The sequence below is a fragment of the Macaca thibetana genome, chromosome 3 (assembly GCF_024542745.1).
Source record: "Macaca thibetana thibetana isolate TM-01 chromosome 3, ASM2454274v1, whole genome shotgun sequence".
Classification (NCBI taxonomy): Eukaryota; Metazoa; Chordata; class Mammalia; order Primates; family Cercopithecidae; genus Macaca; species Macaca thibetana.
In genome coordinates, this window is record NC_065580.1 from 138,288,934 (window position 1) to 138,309,262 (window position 20,329).

A 20,329-nucleotide genomic window follows, 5' to 3' on the forward strand; every position below is an offset into this window, starting at 1 on the left:
GTCCGGTCACTCTCGCGAGGCCCCACGGAGCAGAGCCGGGACCGCTGCGGAGTGTGGAGGTCGTTGGAGTCACTTGCCTGTCAGCAGCAGCTCCTGTGTCTGCCCGTCGGCGCCCCTCCCGCTCCAGCCATGCTTTCCGCCCTCGCCCGGCCTGCCAGCGCTGCTCTCCGCCGCAGCTTCAGCACCTCGGCCCAGGTAGGCCCGACGAGGGGCGGCTTGCAGGCGGAGCACCCCCCTCCCCGGCCCAGGCCACGTGCGTCCCCGGTTCGCGAGCAGCTCTGACCCTCTCCAGGCCAGCCTGGACCGCAGGGCTGCCCGGCACTGGCTGGTGATTGTGGCGCCCGGGGCAGGCCCTGACACTGGCCTGGAGATGTGGGGGAGAAAGCCGGGGAGAAGGGGGCGAGGTAGTCCCGCTCCAGGGCCGGTCCATTTGTTTGGCAGGGCTCCCCCCAGGTCTCCCAGATTCCCCAGAGGGCCTGCACGCCTTCAAGGTTAGGAAACCGGGGCTCTGGATCTGAAAGTAAACTTACGTTTTTTTCTGCAGTTTTTCATTGGTTTAATATAGCTAATCTCCTTCTTGCAGCATCCGTGTGAGTTGTGCGTGAATAAAAGAAATCGTATAATTTCTGACTCCATAGTATGGACAAACCGAGGCTAGAGAACTGGGCCAGGGTTACACAGTCATCTGGCCAGAGGATTAGAATTCAGCGCTTCTGACCTGAAGACGGCTTCCTCTTAACCTTTCTGGAGGATCTCTCCTGCTGTGGGCGGACTGAGCCTGCCGCCAGGTGTCTTAACACAGTGCTTGACTTGGCCAGCGACCACTTAAGCCTAGGCTATTTTTAGCCATCTTCTAGAACGGTGGTTCTTAAACTCTGCTGTGTGTCAGAATCACCGGAAAGCTAATAAAAAACAGAGGCCTGGTCTCATTGAAGAAGCATAAGATCGGGGTTTCCGCATTTTTACCAAGTGAATCTAATTAAACCTAAGTTTGAGAACCCAGGAGGTGCCCGCATTGCCTTTTAATTACGACACCCAGGAGGGAGGTAATTTTAAAGGGGAATCCAAATTTATCATTGAACTTCTCTCCTCCGGTTTCCTGTACATCCAGTTCATTTGAAAAATAAATACAAATGCTCCTGGATTGATGGCTGTTTCCCGTACCCATCACAAGTTGATAATAGATCCTAAGTCAAAAGGCGAGTTTAACTTTGTATATTTTCAACTCGCATTGGCTTCCCACACGCAACCCCATCGTAAGTTGAATGTACCAAATGCTTTTGAGCTGTGGTAAAGTAGGGGCCCAGCTGTATACAGATAAGTCCATTAAGTTCCTGTGCTTGCCAACGACTATGCTGGGTGCTGCAGGGGATACCAAATTAAGTGAGAAGTGGTACTTGGGACAGAAACGAGTAGGACAGGTGGAGGTGATGAAGGTCTTAGGGAATGAGTAGACTTAGGACAGGTGGAGGCGATGAAGGTCTTAGGGAATGAGTAAATTTAGGATAGGTGGAGGCGATGAAGGTCTTAGGGAATGAGTGAGCTTAGAACAGGAGGCGATGAGGTGTGGGGGAGGGGCAGCCGACCAAAGCTAGGACAGGGAAGAGTGATGTCCCGGGAGAGGTTGAGTTTTGGTAGGACCTTCAGATATGTGACATATTTATTAAGCTAGGTACTGGAAATACATCGGTGAACAAAACAGAAGTCCCTGCTCTCATGGAAATTACTAGATATTTTACTTATTGCCCCACTATAAGGTATCTTAAAATAGTGATGAACATACAGGAAAAATGGGGATTGTAGGGTGCTTGTGTTAGGGAAGAGGGTACCAATTTTATTTATTTATTTATTTTTTTTTTTTGAGGCAAAGTCTCTCTGTCGCCAGACTGGAATGCAGTGGCATGATCTCAGCTCACTGTAACCTCTGCCTCCCAGGTTCAAGCGATTCTGCTACCTCAGCCTCCCAAGTAGTTGGAACTACAGGCGTGCGCCACCACACCCCGCTAATTTTTGTATTTTTAGTAGAGACGGGGTTTCACCATGTTGGCCAGGATGGTCCCGACAGAGTCTCACTCTGTCTTCTAGGCTGGAGTGCAGTGGGCGCCATCTCGGCTCACTGCAACTAACTCCTGGGCTCAAGTGATCCTCCTGCCTCTGGCCAGGCTGGTCTCCTCCTTGGCCTCCCAGAGTGCTAGGATTACAGGCATGGGCCACCACTCCCAACCAAGGGTAGCAATTTTACATCAGCCAGGGTAGGCTCACCCAGAATGAGATGTTTGAGTAAAAGTCTGAAGGAAGCAGAGATCACACCATATGGAAAGAGTATTCCAGGTACGGGATACGTCTCAGGAAGTAGCTGAGAGCCCTTGGAGAAGCATGGGGCATGCCTCTAAGGTTTGAGAACATGAGGCTAGGGTAGTTCAGAGAAAGCAGTGGAGGTAACAGAGCAGGCCTTGTAAAATTTTCGTTTTTTTCTCAGAAATAGGGTGGCCATTTGAGGGTTTTCAGCTGCGTAATGACTTGCTCTTCCTTCCAATTAACAAGATGGTCTTAGAAGCGAGAAAAAGGTGAATTAGGAGTTCATTGCGGTCATCTAGGTGCAGGTGGTAAGAAATGGTTACATTCTAGGTGTTTGTTGATGGTACCAGAAGGGTTTGCTGATCTGTGATTGGATAAGGGTCATGGATGACACCAAGGTATGGGGCCTTGGAGTTGGGCTGAAATAGATAGGCAAGACTTATGGAAGAGGGTGGGTTTAGGCAGGGAGAAGATATCAGGAGCTCAGTTTTATTTATTCATTTATTTATTGAGACAGAGTCTCGCTCTGTCACCCAGACTGGAGTACAGTGACGTGATCTCGGCTCACTGTAGCCTCTGCTTCCTGGGCTCAAGTGATTCTCTCACCTCAGCCTCCCCAGTAGCTCGGATTACAGGTGCTGCCACCATGCCCAACTAATTTTTTTTGTATTTTTAGTAGAGATGGGGTTTCACCGTGTTGGCCAGGTTGGTCTCCAACTCCTAACCTCAAGTGATCCACTTACCTCGGCCTCTCAAAGTGCTGGGATTACAGGTGTGAGCCACCGCACCCAGCTGGGAGCTGAGTTTTAGATATGTTCATTTTAAAATGCCTGTTGGTCATACAAGCAACGTTGTTGAGAGGGTAGCTGATGAAAGCAGAAAGAGAGATGGACTCGAGCCCATGGTGCAGTGGTCTCCAGACTTCGGATCTTGTTTTTTGTTTTTGTTTTTGTTTTTGAGACGGAGTTCTGCTCTTGTTGCCCAGGCTGGAGTGCAGTGGTGCGATCTCGGCTCACCTCCGCTTCCTGGGTTCAAGCCATTCTCCTGCCTCAGCCTCCCGAGTAGCTGGGATTACAGGCAGGCACCACCACGCCTGGCTAATTTCGTATATTTAGTAGAGACAAGGTTTCTCCATGTTGGTCGCACTGGTCTCAAACTCCCAACCTCAGGTGATCCACCCGCCTCAGCCTCCCAAAGTGCTGGGATTACAGGTGTGAGCCACTGCGCCCAGCTAGATCCTGTATCTTTAATAGTAAAAATGTAGAAAGCACATAGCTCCAATATATTTACTGATACATATATGTACTAATATATACATTACAATATAAACTGAAGTCAAAATTTTAAAACATAACACATTATAAGGTGTTAAAACTTACAGATAAAGACGGTGTTACTGTATGTCCGTTTTCAACACAGTTGCCAAGCAGTGTGCTGTTGGTAGCCACTCTGCCCCCCAGCAAACGTCAGCAGGTCTGGAAGACAGCTCTTTGACAAGGAGATCATGATCTAACCTCCGGACCACCAAAGATTTTCATCTCATTGCAAAGCATGGTAAAGATTACACTACTTAAGGATCGTGGTTTTGTAAATATTAACTTAAGCTGATGACGTCCTGTAATATACAAACAGTGACATCACCCTGACACAGTGAAAGCAATCAGTGAAACAGTCCTCTTCGCCTCCCTCCCCCATGTTGTGTTCACCTTATGTACACGTGGGACTGATCCATTTAAGTGCCCTAGTGAGGGCGCAGGTCAGTCCATTTCTTGGTAGAGATTAATTCTTTGTTGGATAAAGATAGAGACAGGCCGGGCTTGGTGGCTCACATCTGCAATCCCAGCACTTTGGAGACTGTGGTGGGAGGATCACTTGAGCTCAGAAGTTTGAGACCAGCCTGGGCAATGTGGCAAAACTTCATTTCTATAAACAAAAAAAACGAAAATTAGCCAGGCATGGTGGTGCACACCTGTAGCCCCAGCTACAGCTAAGGTGGGGAGGATGGCTTGAACCGAAAAGCCAGAGGTTGCACTGAGCCAAGATCGCACCACTGCACTCCAGCCCGGGCGACAGAGGGAGACCCTATCTCAAAAAGAAAAGATACGGCCAGGCGCAGTGGCTCATGCCTGTAATCCCAGCACTTTGGGAGGCCGGGGTGGGCGGATCACGAGGTCAGGAGATCAAGACCATCCTGGCTAACACGGTGAAACCCCGTCTCTACTAAAAATACAAAAAATTAGCTGGGCACGGTGGCGGGCGCCTGTAGTCCCAGCTACTCGGGCGGCTGAGGCAGGAGAATGGCATGAACCCGGGAGGCAAAGCTTGCAGTGAGCCAAGATGACTCCACTGCACTCCAGCCTGGGCAACAGAGTGAGACTCCATCTCAAAAAAAAAAAAAAAAAAGCTCATTGCAGCATCTTCATCCTCCGTCCTGGTGGGATTGTCCTGGGCACTCCCCTGTGAAACCACTGCCCTGGCTGAATGCTGGAGGCATGAAAGCTTTGGAAGATTTTTTTTTTTTTTTTTTTTTTTTTTGAGGCAGAATCTTGCTCTCTCGCCCAGGCTGGAGTGCAGTGGCGCGATCTCCGTTGACTGCAACCTCCGCTTCCTGGGTTCAAGCAATTCTCCTGCCTCAGCCTCCTGAGTAGCTGGGATTACAGGTGCGCACCACCATGCCCGGCTAATTTTTGTATTTTTAGTAGAGATGGGGTTTTGCCGTGTTGGCCAGGCTGGTCTCGAACTCCTGACCTCAGGTGATCCACTCACCTCAGCCTCCCAAAGTTCTGGGATTACAGGTGTGAGCCACTGCGCCCAGCCGAGAAGATGTTTTTTAAAGAGATGGAATCCTGCTCTGTTGCCCAGGCTGGAGTGCAATGGCACCAGCATGGCTCATGGTAGCCTCAGCTCCTGGGCTCAAGTGATCCTCCCACCTCAGCCTTCTGAGTAGCTGGGACTACAGGTGCACACCACCATGCCAGCTAGATATTTGAGCACGAGAGTGAAATGATTAAAACTTTGATTTTGGGGAAGGGTGCTTCGGGGGTGTCGCTGAGTACCTAAGTTAGATAATGGAATAGAATGAAGAGGAGGAGTGGGTCAGGAGGGAGGTTGAGCTGCCAAGTTCTTCATATCCTGATTTGATGTCTCTGACAAGAAGGAGGCAGCAGAAGATGGTTCTAAAAGTTTACGTTCAGTGAACACAAGTGCCATTTGGGACCAGGGATGGAGGTTGGGGGCAGGATCAATGGACAAATGAGTTTGTGGAACCCATGGAGTGCCTAACAGCTGGGAATGCAGAACTGGGATTTGGGAGTCCCTAAGACTCACACAAGATGTGGGAGTGAGAGTTGAAGATCCAGAAGTGGATGAGGCTGCCCGACCTCAGGTTCTGAGCAGGTCTGACAGGTTCAAGTTTCCAGGCAGCGAGGGGTTCACCTTTAAAGCACCAACTTGAAACTCAAAAACCTGTTAGAATTCAAATGTGGGTTGTGTGCGCTTCCACAGTTTAATTTCCAGAGCAGAAACACACCGTGTAAGCATCTTGGTTCGGATTTTGGTTTGTTTGGTTTTGGTTTCTGATAACCAAAGCCTGTTATTAGCTGGCCTCAGCTACTGTAGAAGATTGTGCAGTGATGCTGTCAGACCTCAGATGACCACACACGGTGCCAGGAGTTCCTGTGTCTGCCACTTGGTTTGCCTCTTCCCCCACTGGCAGCTGCCTGCCTGCCAGGAATCGGCTCTGCTTCTCATTTGTGATTTTAGATCAGAAACAAGCTCCCTGGGGGTGGCTGGAATTTTGGTCAGACCTTGAGTGAGACATAGAGGGTAAGAGTGCCTTTGAATAACGGGAGTGATTGCCAATTGTGGGGCTCACAGGAGCGATTGCCAGATGTGGGGTCGCTTTCACCCCATCACTTTCCTAACTGTTCCAAGCTGAAATGCCCAGGGCCAGCTGCTACTTTGCTGCCTGTTCTTCTGATTAGCCTGGTATGAAACTGATTCTCAAACTGTTTGATATCAAAATCATCTGGGGAAAATGGCAAAAATGCCAAAGCCTAAGCCCCATCCCGCTTCCAGGAGCCTAGTCTTGGGTGGGCTTCATTAGCTCAGCAGGTGGCTCTGATACACACCTAGGCTGGAGAAACGGTATGAGATACTGGAGCCCAAGATGACAGATCTGACTCGCCTAGGAGGGTTGGAGCCTTTCCCCATGTACATAACCCCTTCCCCCTCTTATTAGGCGCTACTCATCCTGCCTGAGGCTCCAGCCACAAGTTTGCTGCCTGGATGAACCTTCCCTGATTCCCCACCCCTGCAGGGAGTTGATCGCTGCACCCTTGTCTGCCCTCTTGCACAAGGGGCCTCTGTGACAGTGTTCTCTCTGCCCCTAATGCATCTCATTACCTGTCTCCTCCAGAGCCAGCAGGGATCTTCCTGCAGCCTCAGTTACCGGGAGGCCTGTTGCTAGGCACTCAGTGTGTTCATAGTTTGTAAAGCTGCAGGTTGGAGGTAAGGCTGCTATTACCAGTCCAGCTGCCTGATGGAGTCCAGCTTGTTCCTCATCTTTCAGGAGGGTTTTGAAGTGCCCTGAGTATCACAGCCTCTACAGGCGTAAATTCTCCCCATTTGAAAGTGGACCTTTGGAATGAAGGTCCTGAATTCTTCCAGAATGAGACTGATACAAATACAATGATTGTATCTGGCTTTGGCAACTGCAGTAAAAAGAGGCCAAGTGCAATATTTTTACAGGATACCACATGAATCCTTTTCATGCTCATTTCGTCCTAAGAGTCCTTTCTCTGTGCCTCTTTTTTAGAACAATGCTAAAGTAGCCGTGCTAGGGGCCTCTGGAGGCATCGGGCAGCCGCTTTCACTTCTCCTGAAGAACAGCCCCTTGGTGAGCCGCCTGACCCTCTATGATATCGCGCACACACCCGGAGTGGCCGCAGATCTGAGCCACATCGAGACCAAAGCCGTTGTGAAAGGTACTGGGCGCGTGACCCTGGAGACTTGCCTCCTGTCCCCAGTAGGCCAGGATCTGAGTTTTCAGTAAGATTCTTAGATGAAACTAAATGTTTAGAGACTTGGGGTTTCTCCGTTTGTTTTAAATTTAACTTTTACAAGTGATTACACCCTATTGGACTTGGGTCTGTAAAAATTGAAATAGCAGTGTCTTTTAGAAATGTGAGGTACCCTAATCATCCCATTTTCTACTTTTTCTGATTTGAAAAGTTGTATGAAGATGGGGAAGAGGGAAGTGTCGGCAACCTGTGGTGAGGATTTGGGGACAGTAAGGTGGTGGTCCCAGCTGCGGGCTGCCTTCCCTCTACCCCAGCGTTGTCTTGCCAGCTTCTCAAAAAGCACGGCCTCTTTGGGAAACCTGCCCGTCCGTGGAAGGCAGTGTCGGATATTCAGTAAATGTTGTCGGGAAATGATTCACTGGACTCAGTGCAGCAGCTCATGCCTATAATCCCAGCACTTTGGGAGGCCAAGTCAGGAGGATTACTTGAGTCCAGGAGTTCAAGATCAGTCCAGGCAACATGGCGAGACCCCTATCTCGACAAAAAGTACAACTAGCCCGGCGTGATAGTGCGTACCTGTCATCCCAGCTACTTGGGAGGCTAAGGTAGGAGGATTACTTGAGCCCAGGAGGTTGAGGCTACAGTGAGCCCTGATTGCACCACTGCACTTCAGCCTAGGTGAGAGAGTGAGACCCTGTCTCAAAAATAATATCATCCATAAATATATATATTTATATATGCTGTTTATTTAAACTTCACAATATATCAACATTTTTGCATGTCACCAAATTCTTTTTTTTTTTTTTTTTTTTTGAGACAGAGTATCTTGCTCTGTCTCCCAGATGGAATACAGTGGCACAATCTTGGCTTACTGCAACCTCCCCATCCTGGGTTCAAGTGATTCTCCTACCTCAGCCTCCCGAGTAGCTGGGACCACAGGCGCATGCCACCGTGCCTGGCTACTTTTTGTGTTTTTAGTAGAGACGGGGTTTCACTATGTTGGCCAGACTGGTCTAGAACTCCTGACCTCAAGTGATCCACCCACCTCGGCCTCCCAAAGTGCTGGAATTACGGGCATGAGCAACTGTGCCCAGCCCAACTTCTTGATAAAATTATTTTTAAAGCTGTAATTTATCATTTATGATAGCTCTGCTGTTGACCATTGACTGATTCCTGTTTGCTTCTGTAAATATAAATATATTAATATAAGCTACAGTACGTATCTTTGTCTTTACATCTTGTTTAAGTCTTAGAGTTCTAAACATAGAATTAGTAGGTATGAATATTTCAAAGCATTTACTATAAAGCTCCAAATTGCTTTCCAGAAAGGTTCTACTGATTTCTTTCCCCTCCGACAGCATATGAGGATACCGTGTCTGATGGCGTTTACATGAGTCTTAAGTTGGTGTAAATAACTGGGGAGGCTGCCTGGCAAATTTTATGTTCATGCACCTTCCAGAGTTCTCTGAACGGGTTGCCCATTTTCTTTTGGGCTGTATATTTGGGTTAAGAAGGCTCCTGCATTAAGGAAAAAGTCAAGATCAAAGCAGATTTTGGATATTTTAGCAAATTTCCCTGAAATCTTTGAAAACATACTTTTTCCTTCAGATGATAGGAGTAAACGAAATAGTAATATTTAGAGTCTGTCAGCACAGGGTGTTTCCTTTCCTGGCCTTCATTGCCTTCTGATCAAGGAGTTTGGGCCGACACAGTGGCTCACACCTGTAATCCCAGTACTTTGGGAGGCCAAGGTGGGTGGATCACTTGAGTTCAGGAGTTCAAAACCAGCCTGGCCAACCTGGTGAAACCCCTTCTCTACTAAAAATACAAAAATTAAACCAAAGGTGGTAGTGCACGCCTGTAATCCCAGCTACTTGGGAGGCTGAAACAGGAGAATCACATGAAGCCGGGAGGTGTGGAGGTTGCAGTGAGCCAAGATCGTACCACTGCACTTCAGCCTGGGTGACAGAGCAAGACTCCATCTCAAAAAAAAAAAAAAGGAGTTTTCATCAGGATGGTGGTGGGGAACGAGCAGCTCCTCATTCTGACTGGAGGCCAAGAATGACTTACAATGCTCACGAGTAGGATGAAGACAAGCAGTGGCTCAGTTTGCTTTTGTGGAAACCTGGAGGGCTTGACCCATTCTAGCTGGGGCCTGGGCAAGGAGAGGTTGGGGAAAGCAGGGTAGAAGGGGAGGGTTCCTGCCACAGGGATTGTCAGCTCGCAGGGCAGTAGTCGTTAACAGAAGGAAGTCACGTTACAGGTGGGGCTTCTAGCCTTTCTCGAGGCCATTAGTTGGCATTAAGGCCAGGGCTGAACTTTCCAGGCCTCTCTGAATCAGAAGCGGTAACATTTCTCTTTTGGGGTGTGTGTTCTAGGCTACCTCGGACCTGAACAGCTGCCTGACTGCCTAAAAGGCTGTGATGTGGTAGTTATTCCGGCCGGAGTCCCCAGAAAACCAGGTTTGTGTTTGAAAGCCTTGTCTGGTACCTCCCCACTTGAAGATGTGGGGATTAAACCCATTTTCTGTTAAAAGTGGGTTTAATCCGGTTGCTTTTTCGTAGGGAAAATGCCACCAGCTCCCGTTGCCTGTGGGGTAAAGGTCACATCTCTTTGTTGGCCTAGGATCAAAGTCGTCTTGCCATTTCCCTGTGCCACTGTGCACAGACGCCGTTCCCTCTCCTCAGCGCCACACTGCCTCGGGGGTTCTTATTAAACCTCTATGGTCCTTCTGAGATACTGTCCTCCCCGCTCCACCCACACAGACCTCACTTCTGGCACTCATCGTGCTGGATCGTTTACCCTGCAAGAGAGACTGACTTGAAACGGGGACCTTGAGTGGCTAAATTTCCTGTAACAGCTGACGCTCAGCACATTCTGCCTGTCTGGAAATTTGTGGTGTTCTCTGTTAACATCTCATATTGGATCATTTCCAGGCATGACCCGGGACGACCTGTTTAACACCAATGCCACGATTGTGGCCACCCTGGCTGCTGCCTGTGCTCAGCACTGCCCAGAAGCCATGATCTGCATCATTGCCAATCCGGTGAGTGTGGCAGCGCCCGGCCCTTGCAGCTGTGGCAGGCGCTTAGGCGCTGACAGTGCGTGGAAGGCTCATGATTTGCAGCAGAGGCTGCTGATGTGCTGGGGAGATGGGGGGGTACACAGATGAAGGGGCTGAGATGGAGAGGTCGGGTGCACTAAGCAGAGGCCCGTCCGTGCATTTCCTAAGGACCCCTTCCGGCATCAACTGAACGAGCGTTGGGAGCGTTGTCACAGCCGCGAGCTTTGGGCAGATCCCATCTCTCTCTGCTTTAGTTTCCTCACTAAAGAGAAATCCATTCTCAAGACTCCTTTCGGCCGTGATTGTGGTGGTCCGTTGATTCCCTTTTTGACACAGTAGCTCCTACTTACCCGGGGCAGTATGTTCCAAGAGCCCAGTAGGTGCCTGAAATTGTGGAAAGTACTGAGCCCTGTATGTACCATGTGTTTTCCTAGGCATACGCACCTATGATAATTCATAAACTAGGCACAGTGAGAGATTAACAACAACTAATGGTAAAACAATCATTACAAGAGACTATAATAAAAGTTGTTTCTTTCTTTTTAGTCAGGAACTTTTGCCTTCTCGCTTAAGGGAAGTACTTAATGACTTCTCTGATTTCTCCAAATCGCCAGCATCACTACTCTTGCGCTTTGGGGCCATTATAAAGTAAAAGAAGGCAACTGGAACACAAGCATTGTGATCTCTCAACAGCTGCTCTGATAACCAAGATGGCTCCTAAGTGACTCAGGGACAGGTGGTGTAGACGCATGAGTATGCTGGGCAAAGGGTTGACCCCTGTCCTGGGCGGGATGGAGCCAGAGTTCATCCTGCTACTCAGGATGGCATGCAGTTTTTTTTGTTTGTTTTTGGTATTTTTTTTTTCTTTTTTTTTTTTGGCTCTGTTGCCCAGGTCGGAGTGCAATGGTGCGACCTTGGCTCACTGCAACCTCTGCCTCCCGGGTTCAAGCGATTCTCCTGCCTCAGCCTCCTGAGTAGCTGGGATTACAGGTGCCCGCCACGATGCCCAGCTAATTTTTGTATTTTTAGTAGAGACGGGGTTTCACCATGTTGGCCAGGCTGGTCTCAAACTCCCAGCCTCAGGTGATCCTCCCGCCTCGGCCTCCCAGAGTGTGGGGATTACAGGCATGAGCCACTGTGCCCAGCCGGTTTAAAACCCATGAGTTACTTATTTCTGAAATTTTCCATGTAGTAAGTTCACACCTCAGTTGACTGCTGGTAATTAACACAGCAGAAAGTGAAACCATGGATAAGGTGGGACTGTCTGCATTCTCCTCAGGATTTCCATTCCTGGGCCTGTCGTCCCCATCCCTTCACTCACAGTCGTAGACACATACAGCCCCCAGGCCCCACTCACTGGATTTTGCTTACTCTCAGAAGCACTGAGTGCCACGCCCTCATTGAGGGCGGCCGTGGTTCCCCAGCTTGACCTGCTGGGCCTTGTGCTCGTTTAACAGCAGCCCCCTCACTGCTCCTTCCCGGCAGAGGCTGGGTCCTGCTGTCTGAGGATGAGGATCGATTGAGGTGAAGGGACAGGGACCGTGATGTCACTGAGAGGTGTGGATGCCAGCAGGCATGCAGAGCTCGTGCTCCTGGCCTCTGAGGGTCCTGCCTTCCCCAGAAGCTCGCCCTCCTCAGGGTGGTGGGTCACAAGTAGAGAGCTGCTGTTCCCTTTGTCGGTGAGCTAGCCATTGCCTGATAGAAACCTCGCCGTCCTGTCATCTTCTGGCGTGCCGGGTGATGTGTTCAGCACTCGCCCTGCATGAAGTCATTTAGTCTTTACAACGACTTCATGAGGTCGTCATTTCTCCCGCTTACAGAAGAAAAAACTGGGTCCCGGGGAGTTAGGATGACCTGGCCAGGGTCGTAGCACAGAGGGAACAAGCTGCCAGTGGACCTGCTTCCTTGGAGCACACAGCCACTGTGCGCCGCCCTCCCATCAGGAGTGGCTCTGCAGCTGTGAGTCCCGGCCGCGCGGAAGGTGGCCTGTGAAGGCATCATCACACATTTCAGCTGATAGCCGAAGGGCCACCAAGGGAAGAAGCATCCTCTACAGTTAAGGGTTTCTTTGTTCACGTGGTGTGGCGTATCCTTTGGGGCGGGTGGCTTGCCAGTACACAGTTATCAGACAGGGCAGGTTAATGTGGCGTCTTTGGACTAGTTAGACCCTTGGGAAGGTCTGACAAAAAGCCCTTTTCCTTCTGTGGCTTGGCCCTGCTCTTGGAACCCAGGGCAAGCCACGCCTGTCTCTTGGATGTCCTAGGTTAACTCCACCATCCCCATCACAGCAGAAGTTTTCAAGAAGCACGGAGTGTACAACCCCAGCAAGATCTTCGGCGTGACGACCCTGGACATCGTCAGAGCCAACACCTTTGTTGCAGAGCTGAAGGTAAGGGCGGCGTGAGTGTTGCTCAGGTGACCTTTCTGAACCTCTCCCGCCACCTGTGCTCATTTACGGGCATGGAAGACACCAGGGCCTGCCCAGGTCGCATGTCACTTGGGGGTTTTCAGTGTGTTGAGAGTTCGCCCTCTTGGTGGAAGCAGCCCCCGTGTTTCCTGTGGGTTCCGGGCACCTGGCCCCAACCGGCGGCAACTCTGGCCAGCGTCTGTCTCCCGGCTCTCGCTGTCTTCCTTCTCGCCGAGAGCACTGTGGGTTCACAACCTTCTCTGGGCTTCTCAGTGGCTGGACTTGGACGGGGCTCCCCCAGTCCTCCCCTTTCTCCTTCCCACTGAAAACTGGTCCTAGGTGGATTTACCTGCTGGCCACTAGATAAAGGGTGGGAAAATTAACAAACATGAAGAACTGAGGAAAGTGGCGGAAGTCCCAAAGTATCAGAATTGTTGTTGGCCCTGGTCCCTGGCACTGACTTTTTTGGGCTGCCTGTGGTACCTTACCCTGGAGAGTCCGGGCCTGGCCCCTTGGGCTGCTGGACTGAGACTGAGCTGTTGAGTGTGGCTTGAGGTTGGCTTGATTTGGTGCCAGTGCCGGGCCTGGAGTCCTCAGTGCCTCACACAGCCTGCTTTCGACTCGCTTCCATTGTGGAGCCTGCAGAACCACTTCCTTTGGCCCCAGAAAGGATTCCTCTTGAACTTCAGCCCTTTTCGTTCTGATGGCAGATTTGAGTTTATGCGCACGGCGTGGTGGGAAGTGCACACGCAGCACCCTCGGCCTCCATTTTACTCCTGAGTGCCAGGCACATCTGCTTCTGAGGAGTTAGAGGTGCAGACACGGCAGCACGTACCTGAGGGCCTGGTGCTGGGGCTCTGTTACAGGTGTGGGGATCAGAGAGGTTCGAAAGGCATGGCCCCAGGCCTTGGAGTTCCATGAAATGGGAGAGAGACTTGAGTCCGAGAGATAGTTTAAGCCAGGCACGGTGGCTCATGCCTGTCATCCCAGCACTTTGGGAGGCTGAGGTGGGAGGGCCACTTGAGACTGCAGTGAGCTGTGATTGCACCACTGCACTCCAGCCTGGGTGACAGAGCAAAACCCTGTCTCTTAAAAAAAAAAGAAGAAGACAGTTTGAGTGAGCAGGTGAGCACAGGTATGTACAGAGTTCCCCTGGGATTGCCACAGTCTGGAAGTGGACACACCAGGCAGGGTACCACCTCCCACCTCCAGAGGCACAGCCCTTGGCGTCCTGGAGGCAACAGAGTTCATTCTCGTGGGCTCTCAGGGCTGGGCATACCCCAGGCCCTAGTCCTGCCCTGCACCACAGCTGCCACTAGCTACATGTGGCTATTTATGGTTAAATAACATTAAAATTGTATCCCTCTTCCACACAAACCACATTTAAGATGCTCCGTGGCCACATATGGCTCCTCTGTCCTCACAGGAAGTCCTGTTGGGCAGTCCTGTCTCAGCCTTGAAGCTTCACTGTTAAGAGTTGGGGACAGGGTACCTTGGCCCTTGTGAGATCCCCTGGCCCCGCCTCCAACAGTGAAGTGGACTGTCATTACCCCCGGCTGCCTGACCTTCTGGAAATTTCCTGTATCATATCAAGAATGCATATCAATCCTTAAACTTCCGATGGCTGGTTCCTCCCTCATCCTTTCACCTGCCATATTCCCTTTCAACATGACTCCAGGACCTCCCAGGCCAATGCCACGTTCCCCTTTGCTGCAGAGCTGCCCTGTCCCCTGTCTTAGCACGCACCATTGGAACATCCATTTCTAGGAGTCTTGTATTCGAGGACAGGCCTCTGGAAAGCAGGGCTGTGTCCCTTCAGCCCCGTGTCCCTGGTGACCGCACAGTGCCCGCACCTGTGTGCTTACACACAGCCAAGCTAAACCTCTCAGGTCTTTGGTCCCCAGCTCCATGAAGCTGATCCTGCTTTGCCCGTGCATGAGACTGATCCTCCCTCTCCCAGGCCAGCCTCATTTCCCAACCTAGGGCTGGGCTCTTGAGCGGCCATGGCCATCGGGGCAGGCGGTTGTTCCCTCCCTGCCATTACTCCCACCAGGTTATTGTCTGTTTTAAGAAATACTTGGTTCAGCCGGGTGCAGTGGTGCATGCCTGGAATCCCAGCACTTTGGGAAGCCAACACAGGAGGATGACTTGAGCCTGGGAGTTCAGGACCAGTCTGGGCAACATGGCAACACCCCATCTCTACAAAACATTTAAAAAACATAAGTTGGGTGTGGAGATGTGTGCTGCTTCAGAGGCTGAGGTGGGAGGATGATTGAGTCCAGGAGGCAGAGGTTGCAGCCAGCCAAGATTGTGCCACTACACTCCAGCCTGGGAGATAGAGAACCTATCTAAAAGGAACCTGTCTAAAAAGAGAACCTGTCTAAAAAAACAAAACAAAAACCTGGTTCACAGATTCTTGGGGGTGTGGTACCTCCAGGTTAAGAAATGAGCCTGCCTCGAACTGTGGTGTTTGGACCCATAGAGTCAGTTTGTTCTTTCTGTCTCGATCACTGTTTGAGGCGCCAGACTTCTCACCCCTGGGTGCCCTGGAATGGGTTTGAATTTTGCTCCGTGGGGCCTGAAGAAAAGGGAATTTGGATTGTTCTGTGTGGGGAGGAGTCTGGGTTTGTGCCTGGGGAGTGGAGCCGACTCTGGGAAAGAGGATGCCAGGCCTGGCGGGGGGGGCCTCTGCAGGGGGCAGCATCCTCCTGTGCCCATCCCCAGTGGGCACAAATGCTCACTGTGAACGAAGGACCTGCGGTGGCCTTGCCAGATGGCGGCGAGCCCTCACGGCACCTGCTGGCGCTCATGCTCAGCCTTTTGGGGCTCCATGGCAGGAGATCCAAGTGCAGCAGGGGCTGGACAGGGCCTCCTCCCAGCTCACTGTTCCACCCTGAGTTCTCAGGGCTTTTCCAGTGTTGCGGCTGTGGATGGCTGTGACATGTTTCATACTGAAAGAGCTTGTTAACTCATCCAGCTTCACACTTTGTTCACCAGGGTTTGGATCCAGCTCGAGTCAACGTCCCTGTCATTGGTGGCCATGCCGGGAAGACCATCATCCCCCTGATCTCTCAGGTATACGCATGTGACCTTGTGAGGGGCTTCCAGGTCAGGAACCCCTTTACCAGGCCCTGCTCTGAGGCGGTCTGGGCAGACTGGAGAAGACCTGACCGTGCGCAGGGTTTTGGAATGGCTCCTGTTGTAGGCAGCCCCGCCCTTCTGCTGCAGGGTGGTGTCAGTCCTGGAGCAGAAGCTGCTCAGGGCCCCTCCGGCTCCAGCACGCAAGGAGAACCACCGTTGGGAACCTCACTGGGTTACTGGTTAGGCCGGAGCGGGCGAGGTGCTTTTTTCAAAAATGTGTCCAGGGCTGGACACAGTGGCTCATACTTGTAATCCCAGCATTTGGGAGGCCGAAGCGGGAGGATTGCTTGAGCCTGGGAGGTTGAGGCTGCAGTGAGCTATGATGTACCACTGCACCACTCAAGCCTGGGCGACAGAGCAAGACCCTGGCCTCAAAAAACAAATGAGTAGGGGACTCACCACACTTCCCAACAGAGTTGATTTGACTTTGTCTTGTTTTTTTAATGTTTTTATTATTATTTTTTTGCTGTTCCTTATGGAGCAGGGCTACCCCACAGGCAGTGTGCCCAGAGTAGTGTGTCATTTTTCTATAAAGGTTTTCTTTTTCTTCTTTACAGAAAACCTTTCCCATGCCTTGGTGATGGGAGGGAGAGGAGAGGTCGGGAGTAGTGGGAACGGGAGGCGGTGGGTCTGGAGTCGTGGGCCGGAAGCCACTCACTGACCCCACGCTTGGCTTGCAGTGCACCCCCAAGGTGGACTTCCCCCAGGACCAGCTGACGGCGCTCACTGGGCGGATCCAGGAGGCCGGCACGGAGGTGGTCAAGGCTAAAGCTGGAGCAGGTAGAGTCTTAGGCAGCCCCGGGGCTGGGTGCCAGTGAGGCCCTGCAAGAGCTTAGGGTTGGGGAGAAATGCTGCTTGTCCCTGGGCACGGATGGTCCTTTTCGGTGTTGACTTGCAGTTGCCTGGTGGAAAATCCCTGTGTGAGAGGGCAGCTCAGCCTGCTTTGTGGGGGTAAGAGTCATTTTTGAGGATGGCAGAGCCAATTCCACACCATTCATGTATAAGTAAAAAGAAATTAGGGGTGCTGACTGAAATTCTCGACTGTCAGGCTGGAAGGTGTGCAGGTTTCTTGGCTGGCGGGACGACTCACCTGGGCATCACTGTGTGGCGCCAGCCTGGCTGACCTGCCTGTGCCCCCCTAGGCTCTGCCACCCTCTCCATGGCGTATGCGGGCGCCCGCTTCGTCTTCTCCCTTGTGGATGCAATGAATGGAAAGGAAGGTGTTGTGGAATGTTCCTTCGTTAAGTCACAGGAAACGGAATGTACCTACTTCTCCACGCCACTGCTGCTTGGGGTACGTATCCGGGCATGGGTCCTTCTGACTGTGGAAGAAGGAGCGTTCCCTCTGCTTAAGCCTCAGGAGCTGTCCCCAGCCCTTTGTGCAGTAACCTCCTGTCCCTGCCTGGCAGGCGCTGGGGTTTTCGAGGGTGGACGCACACCTGAGAAAGAAGAACTGGGAGGATCATGGACTGTGAAGGGCGAACCTCCCAGCAAGTGGGTCTCCTTCCCCGCAGTTTGACAGAGGGTGCCCAGCAGCCACAGGAATGTTGACTGATGAGACACTCCATCTCCAGGCAGCCCAGGGAGGCCTCCCCACCCTGCCCGAACACCTCCCTGTTGCTCCTAGTTAGTCTTGTTCTGACTGCGGGGGCTGCTAGGCCCAATTCCTCTTCCAGAGTGTGTCCTCTCCAGACAGCCTGAGTCTTCAGCAAACAGAAACCCTTAGGTCTCACTCATACGCCCTCAAGCCGAGTTTCCATTTCTCACCTGTGGGCAGAAATCAGGCAGATGTGTGGTTGCCTTCGTCATGTGACCAGAAAGTATCATGACTCTTTGGGCCACCCCAGGGCCTTTCTCAGAGATGCTCCAATGTGGAAAGATCCTTCAGCTGTGGTCCCAGGCCTTGGTGAGAGACAGGCACTCGACAGTGCAGTTCTGTCCTCGTGTCGGTGCAGGTGTGTGGTGTGGCGGGGCCTGCAGGTGAGACGCACCCGGCTCTCAGGCCCTCGAGCCAGGGGAGGCAGTAGGAGAGGATTGAGTTGAGGTGAGGACTGAGGCTGTCGCCAGACAAACTGCTCAGTTTCTGGAGGTGAGACGGTGGCAGAGACGTCTGTTTTTGCCAATGTCAGACATTTACCTACTTAGTGACACCTGATTCAGGTGACTGTGACAATGTTTTCAGTCCTTTACCAACCTTGCGGGGAGAGAGAAAAACCCAGAAACAGGCTCTGTTGGGAAGAATACGGTGAAGTGTTCCTGATGACTGAGTGCCTGGCGTCCGGGTGCTTGTCGCACTGTCCTCGTGTGCACCGAGGTAGATGGTGCTTGTTCTCTAGCTAAGGAAACACATTTGGAAGGTCAGTCATTGTCCAGGGTACTTTTCCAGGCAATGACAGTGCTGGGACCCCTGCCTGGCACCCTCTGACTCTGAGCCTCACACTCCCGACCGCAGCTCAGTCCCACCCACCCTGTCAGCAGGGTGCCCCCAGCAAGGCACCCAGAACCCACAGGTGTAGACAGACTCCTCGGCGGGGCTGATGAAGCGACAGGTCGGAGTTTCTGTAACAAGCACTTTCCTGGAAACTTCATTTTAACATGTTCCCATCTCCCTCTGTCCCTCAGAAAAAGGGCATCGAGAAGAACCTGGGCATTGGCCAAATCTCCTCTTTTGAGGAGAAGATGATCTCGGATGCCATTCCCGAGCTGAAGGCCTCCATCAAGAAGGGGGAAGATTTCGTGAAGACCCTGAAGTGAGCCGCCGTGACGGGCAGCCAGTTTCCTTAATTTATAAAGGCATCATGTCACTGCAAAGCTGTTGCAGATAACCTTTGTATTTTAATTTGCTTTGGTGATGATTACTGTATTAACATCATCATGCCTTCCAAATTGTGGGTGGCTCGATGGGCACATCAATAAAAGCCATCCTTGATTTTATTTTTCAAGGTCCCTTCTGTCAGTGCTGTGCTTTCTTCCCTGTGAGAGCTGACTATAGCGTGTCTGCCACCTCTTCATTACTAATCAGAACTAGATGATGTTTAACTTAGACTGAAGCGTGACGCTTTCATCAGTAGCTTCAAGAAAGTCTAAAATGTTAATTTGTGGAATTGGACACAGTATTCACAGGTTACCTGTACGTGCTCCTCCGTCCCTCCTGTTGGCACCCTTGCATCGCCCGGGCCTGATTCATCTCGGGGGTGGTTCACCTCCACAGGGTCATAGTTCAGCGGTGAACGCCGGGCAGCCGTTTTCTGGCTAAGCAAACAGCACCTTTCTCTTTGAGCTTCCTCGGCTGACCTCTGTCCCCCTTGGGATTTCATCTTCTGACCGAACCCTGATGTTCAGTGGCAGAGACAGCTGATGGCCAGAGCTGTGGGGACACCAGGGTGGGGGTGCGCGTGGACACCCCAAACCCCAGCTGCTGTGTCAAGGCTGAGGACGCCGTGCCACCATCAAAAGGGGGTTCCAGGTTTTCCATCAGTGGCCTAAAGAAGGGACTTCGTCTCACTGAGGAGTGGGGAATTAAAGAGATTTGACTCCCTTTAGTGTTGGGGGCAGTCCATTCCCCAGACGCTGCGGCCTCTGAAGTGGAAACTGAAAGCTGCATACCTGGGAAGGAACTTTCTAGCAACAGGCAATGGCCTTCAGTGGAAGAGGGAGGGCTAGAGGTGTGCCCAGTACTTGGATGTTCATCTGCCCACAACAGCTTTTTTTTTTTTCAAAAAAGCTAAAGCTGAAATGGATTTTATCATAAAGGATCACATTGTTTTCTTCTACAAGTAATACATGTTCATTGTGTAAAACCCAAAAAGCAGCTAAAAAATAAAGCGGAAAGGAACCACTGGTAATATTTGTCTTCTCTTGCATATTTCATAGGTTGAGAGAAGGAAGCCTGCTCTTCAGGTTATCTGCTACTGAACAATCCCAGCCCTCTCCAGTCTGGTGGCTTTTAGGCTATTTCTGTTCATATCTCCTGACCCTGGGGGTTGTCAGTGCTCAGCTAGGTGGTTCTGTGCCCACAGCTCCCACTGCAGCCTGGAGGCTTGGCTGGATTGGAGCACGCGAGGCTGGGGTTTGGGAGATGCCTGGACAGCTGGCCTGTTCCCCGAGGTCTTGGGCCTCTCCTTCTTCATGGGGCCTCTATAGCGAGGTCCACAGGTTCCTTGATGACTCGGTTCCCATAGGCAAAAGCAGAAGCTGCCAGGCTCTAAGGCTTGGTCTGAGAACTGGCCCAGCTTTGCTTGCACTGCATTCTCTAGGTTAGAGCAAGTCATAAGGCCCCCCACCGACGTGCGCAGGAACCACACAAGGGTGTGGCTGCGGGAGACCTGACCCTTTGGTGGCCGTTTTTGGAGAGGAGCTGCCCCCCCTACATCCTTTCACTGTGTATTTGCCCTTGTC

At 51.5% G+C, this 20,329-nt stretch overlaps 4 protein-coding genes across 5 annotated transcripts in view; 2 read left to right on the top strand and 2 right to left on the bottom strand.

The window, feature by feature from the left end:
• STYXL1 (serine/threonine/tyrosine interacting like 1) overlaps positions 1-996 on the bottom strand; it is a 58,158-nt gene extending 57,162 nt beyond the window's left edge. Inside the window, exon 1 of the mRNA XM_050783767.1 lies at positions 531-996. The gene's annotated coding sequence lies outside the window, so the exon portion shown is untranslated. The remainder of the gene's footprint in view (positions 1-530) is intronic.
• Positions 1-18,865, top strand: MDH2 (malate dehydrogenase 2). 2 transcript variants are annotated; one of them, XM_050783747.1, is made up of 9 exons: positions 9-195; positions 7,115-7,283; positions 9,698-9,781; positions 10,256-10,365; positions 12,647-12,772; positions 15,788-15,865; positions 16,612-16,711; positions 17,074-17,225; positions 18,554-18,865. In XM_050783747.1, exons 1-9 carry the CDS (start codon positions 130-132, stop codon positions 18,683-18,685), a joined length of 1,017 nt encoding a protein of 338 aa, XP_050639704.1. In that variant the 5' UTR covers positions 9-129; the 3' UTR covers positions 18,686-18,865. The 2 variants fall into 2 exon arrangements, with proteins under 2 accessions (XP_050639705.1, XP_050639704.1); XM_050783748.1 differs by lacking the exon at positions 7,115-7,283 and having other exon boundaries at positions 1-195.
• The window catches only part of TMEM120A (transmembrane protein 120A), a 436,474-nt gene that overhangs the window by 65,080 nt on the left and 351,065 nt on the right, over positions 1-20,329 (bottom strand). The gene's annotated exons all lie outside the window — the stretch shown is intronic.
• HSPB1 (heat shock protein family B (small) member 1) overlaps positions 10,477-20,329 on the top strand; it is a 138,649-nt gene continuing 128,796 nt past the window's right edge. The window contains exon 1 of the mRNA XM_050783864.1: positions 10,477-10,480. The gene's annotated coding sequence lies outside the window, so the exon portion shown is untranslated. The remainder of the gene's footprint in view (positions 10,481-20,329) is intronic.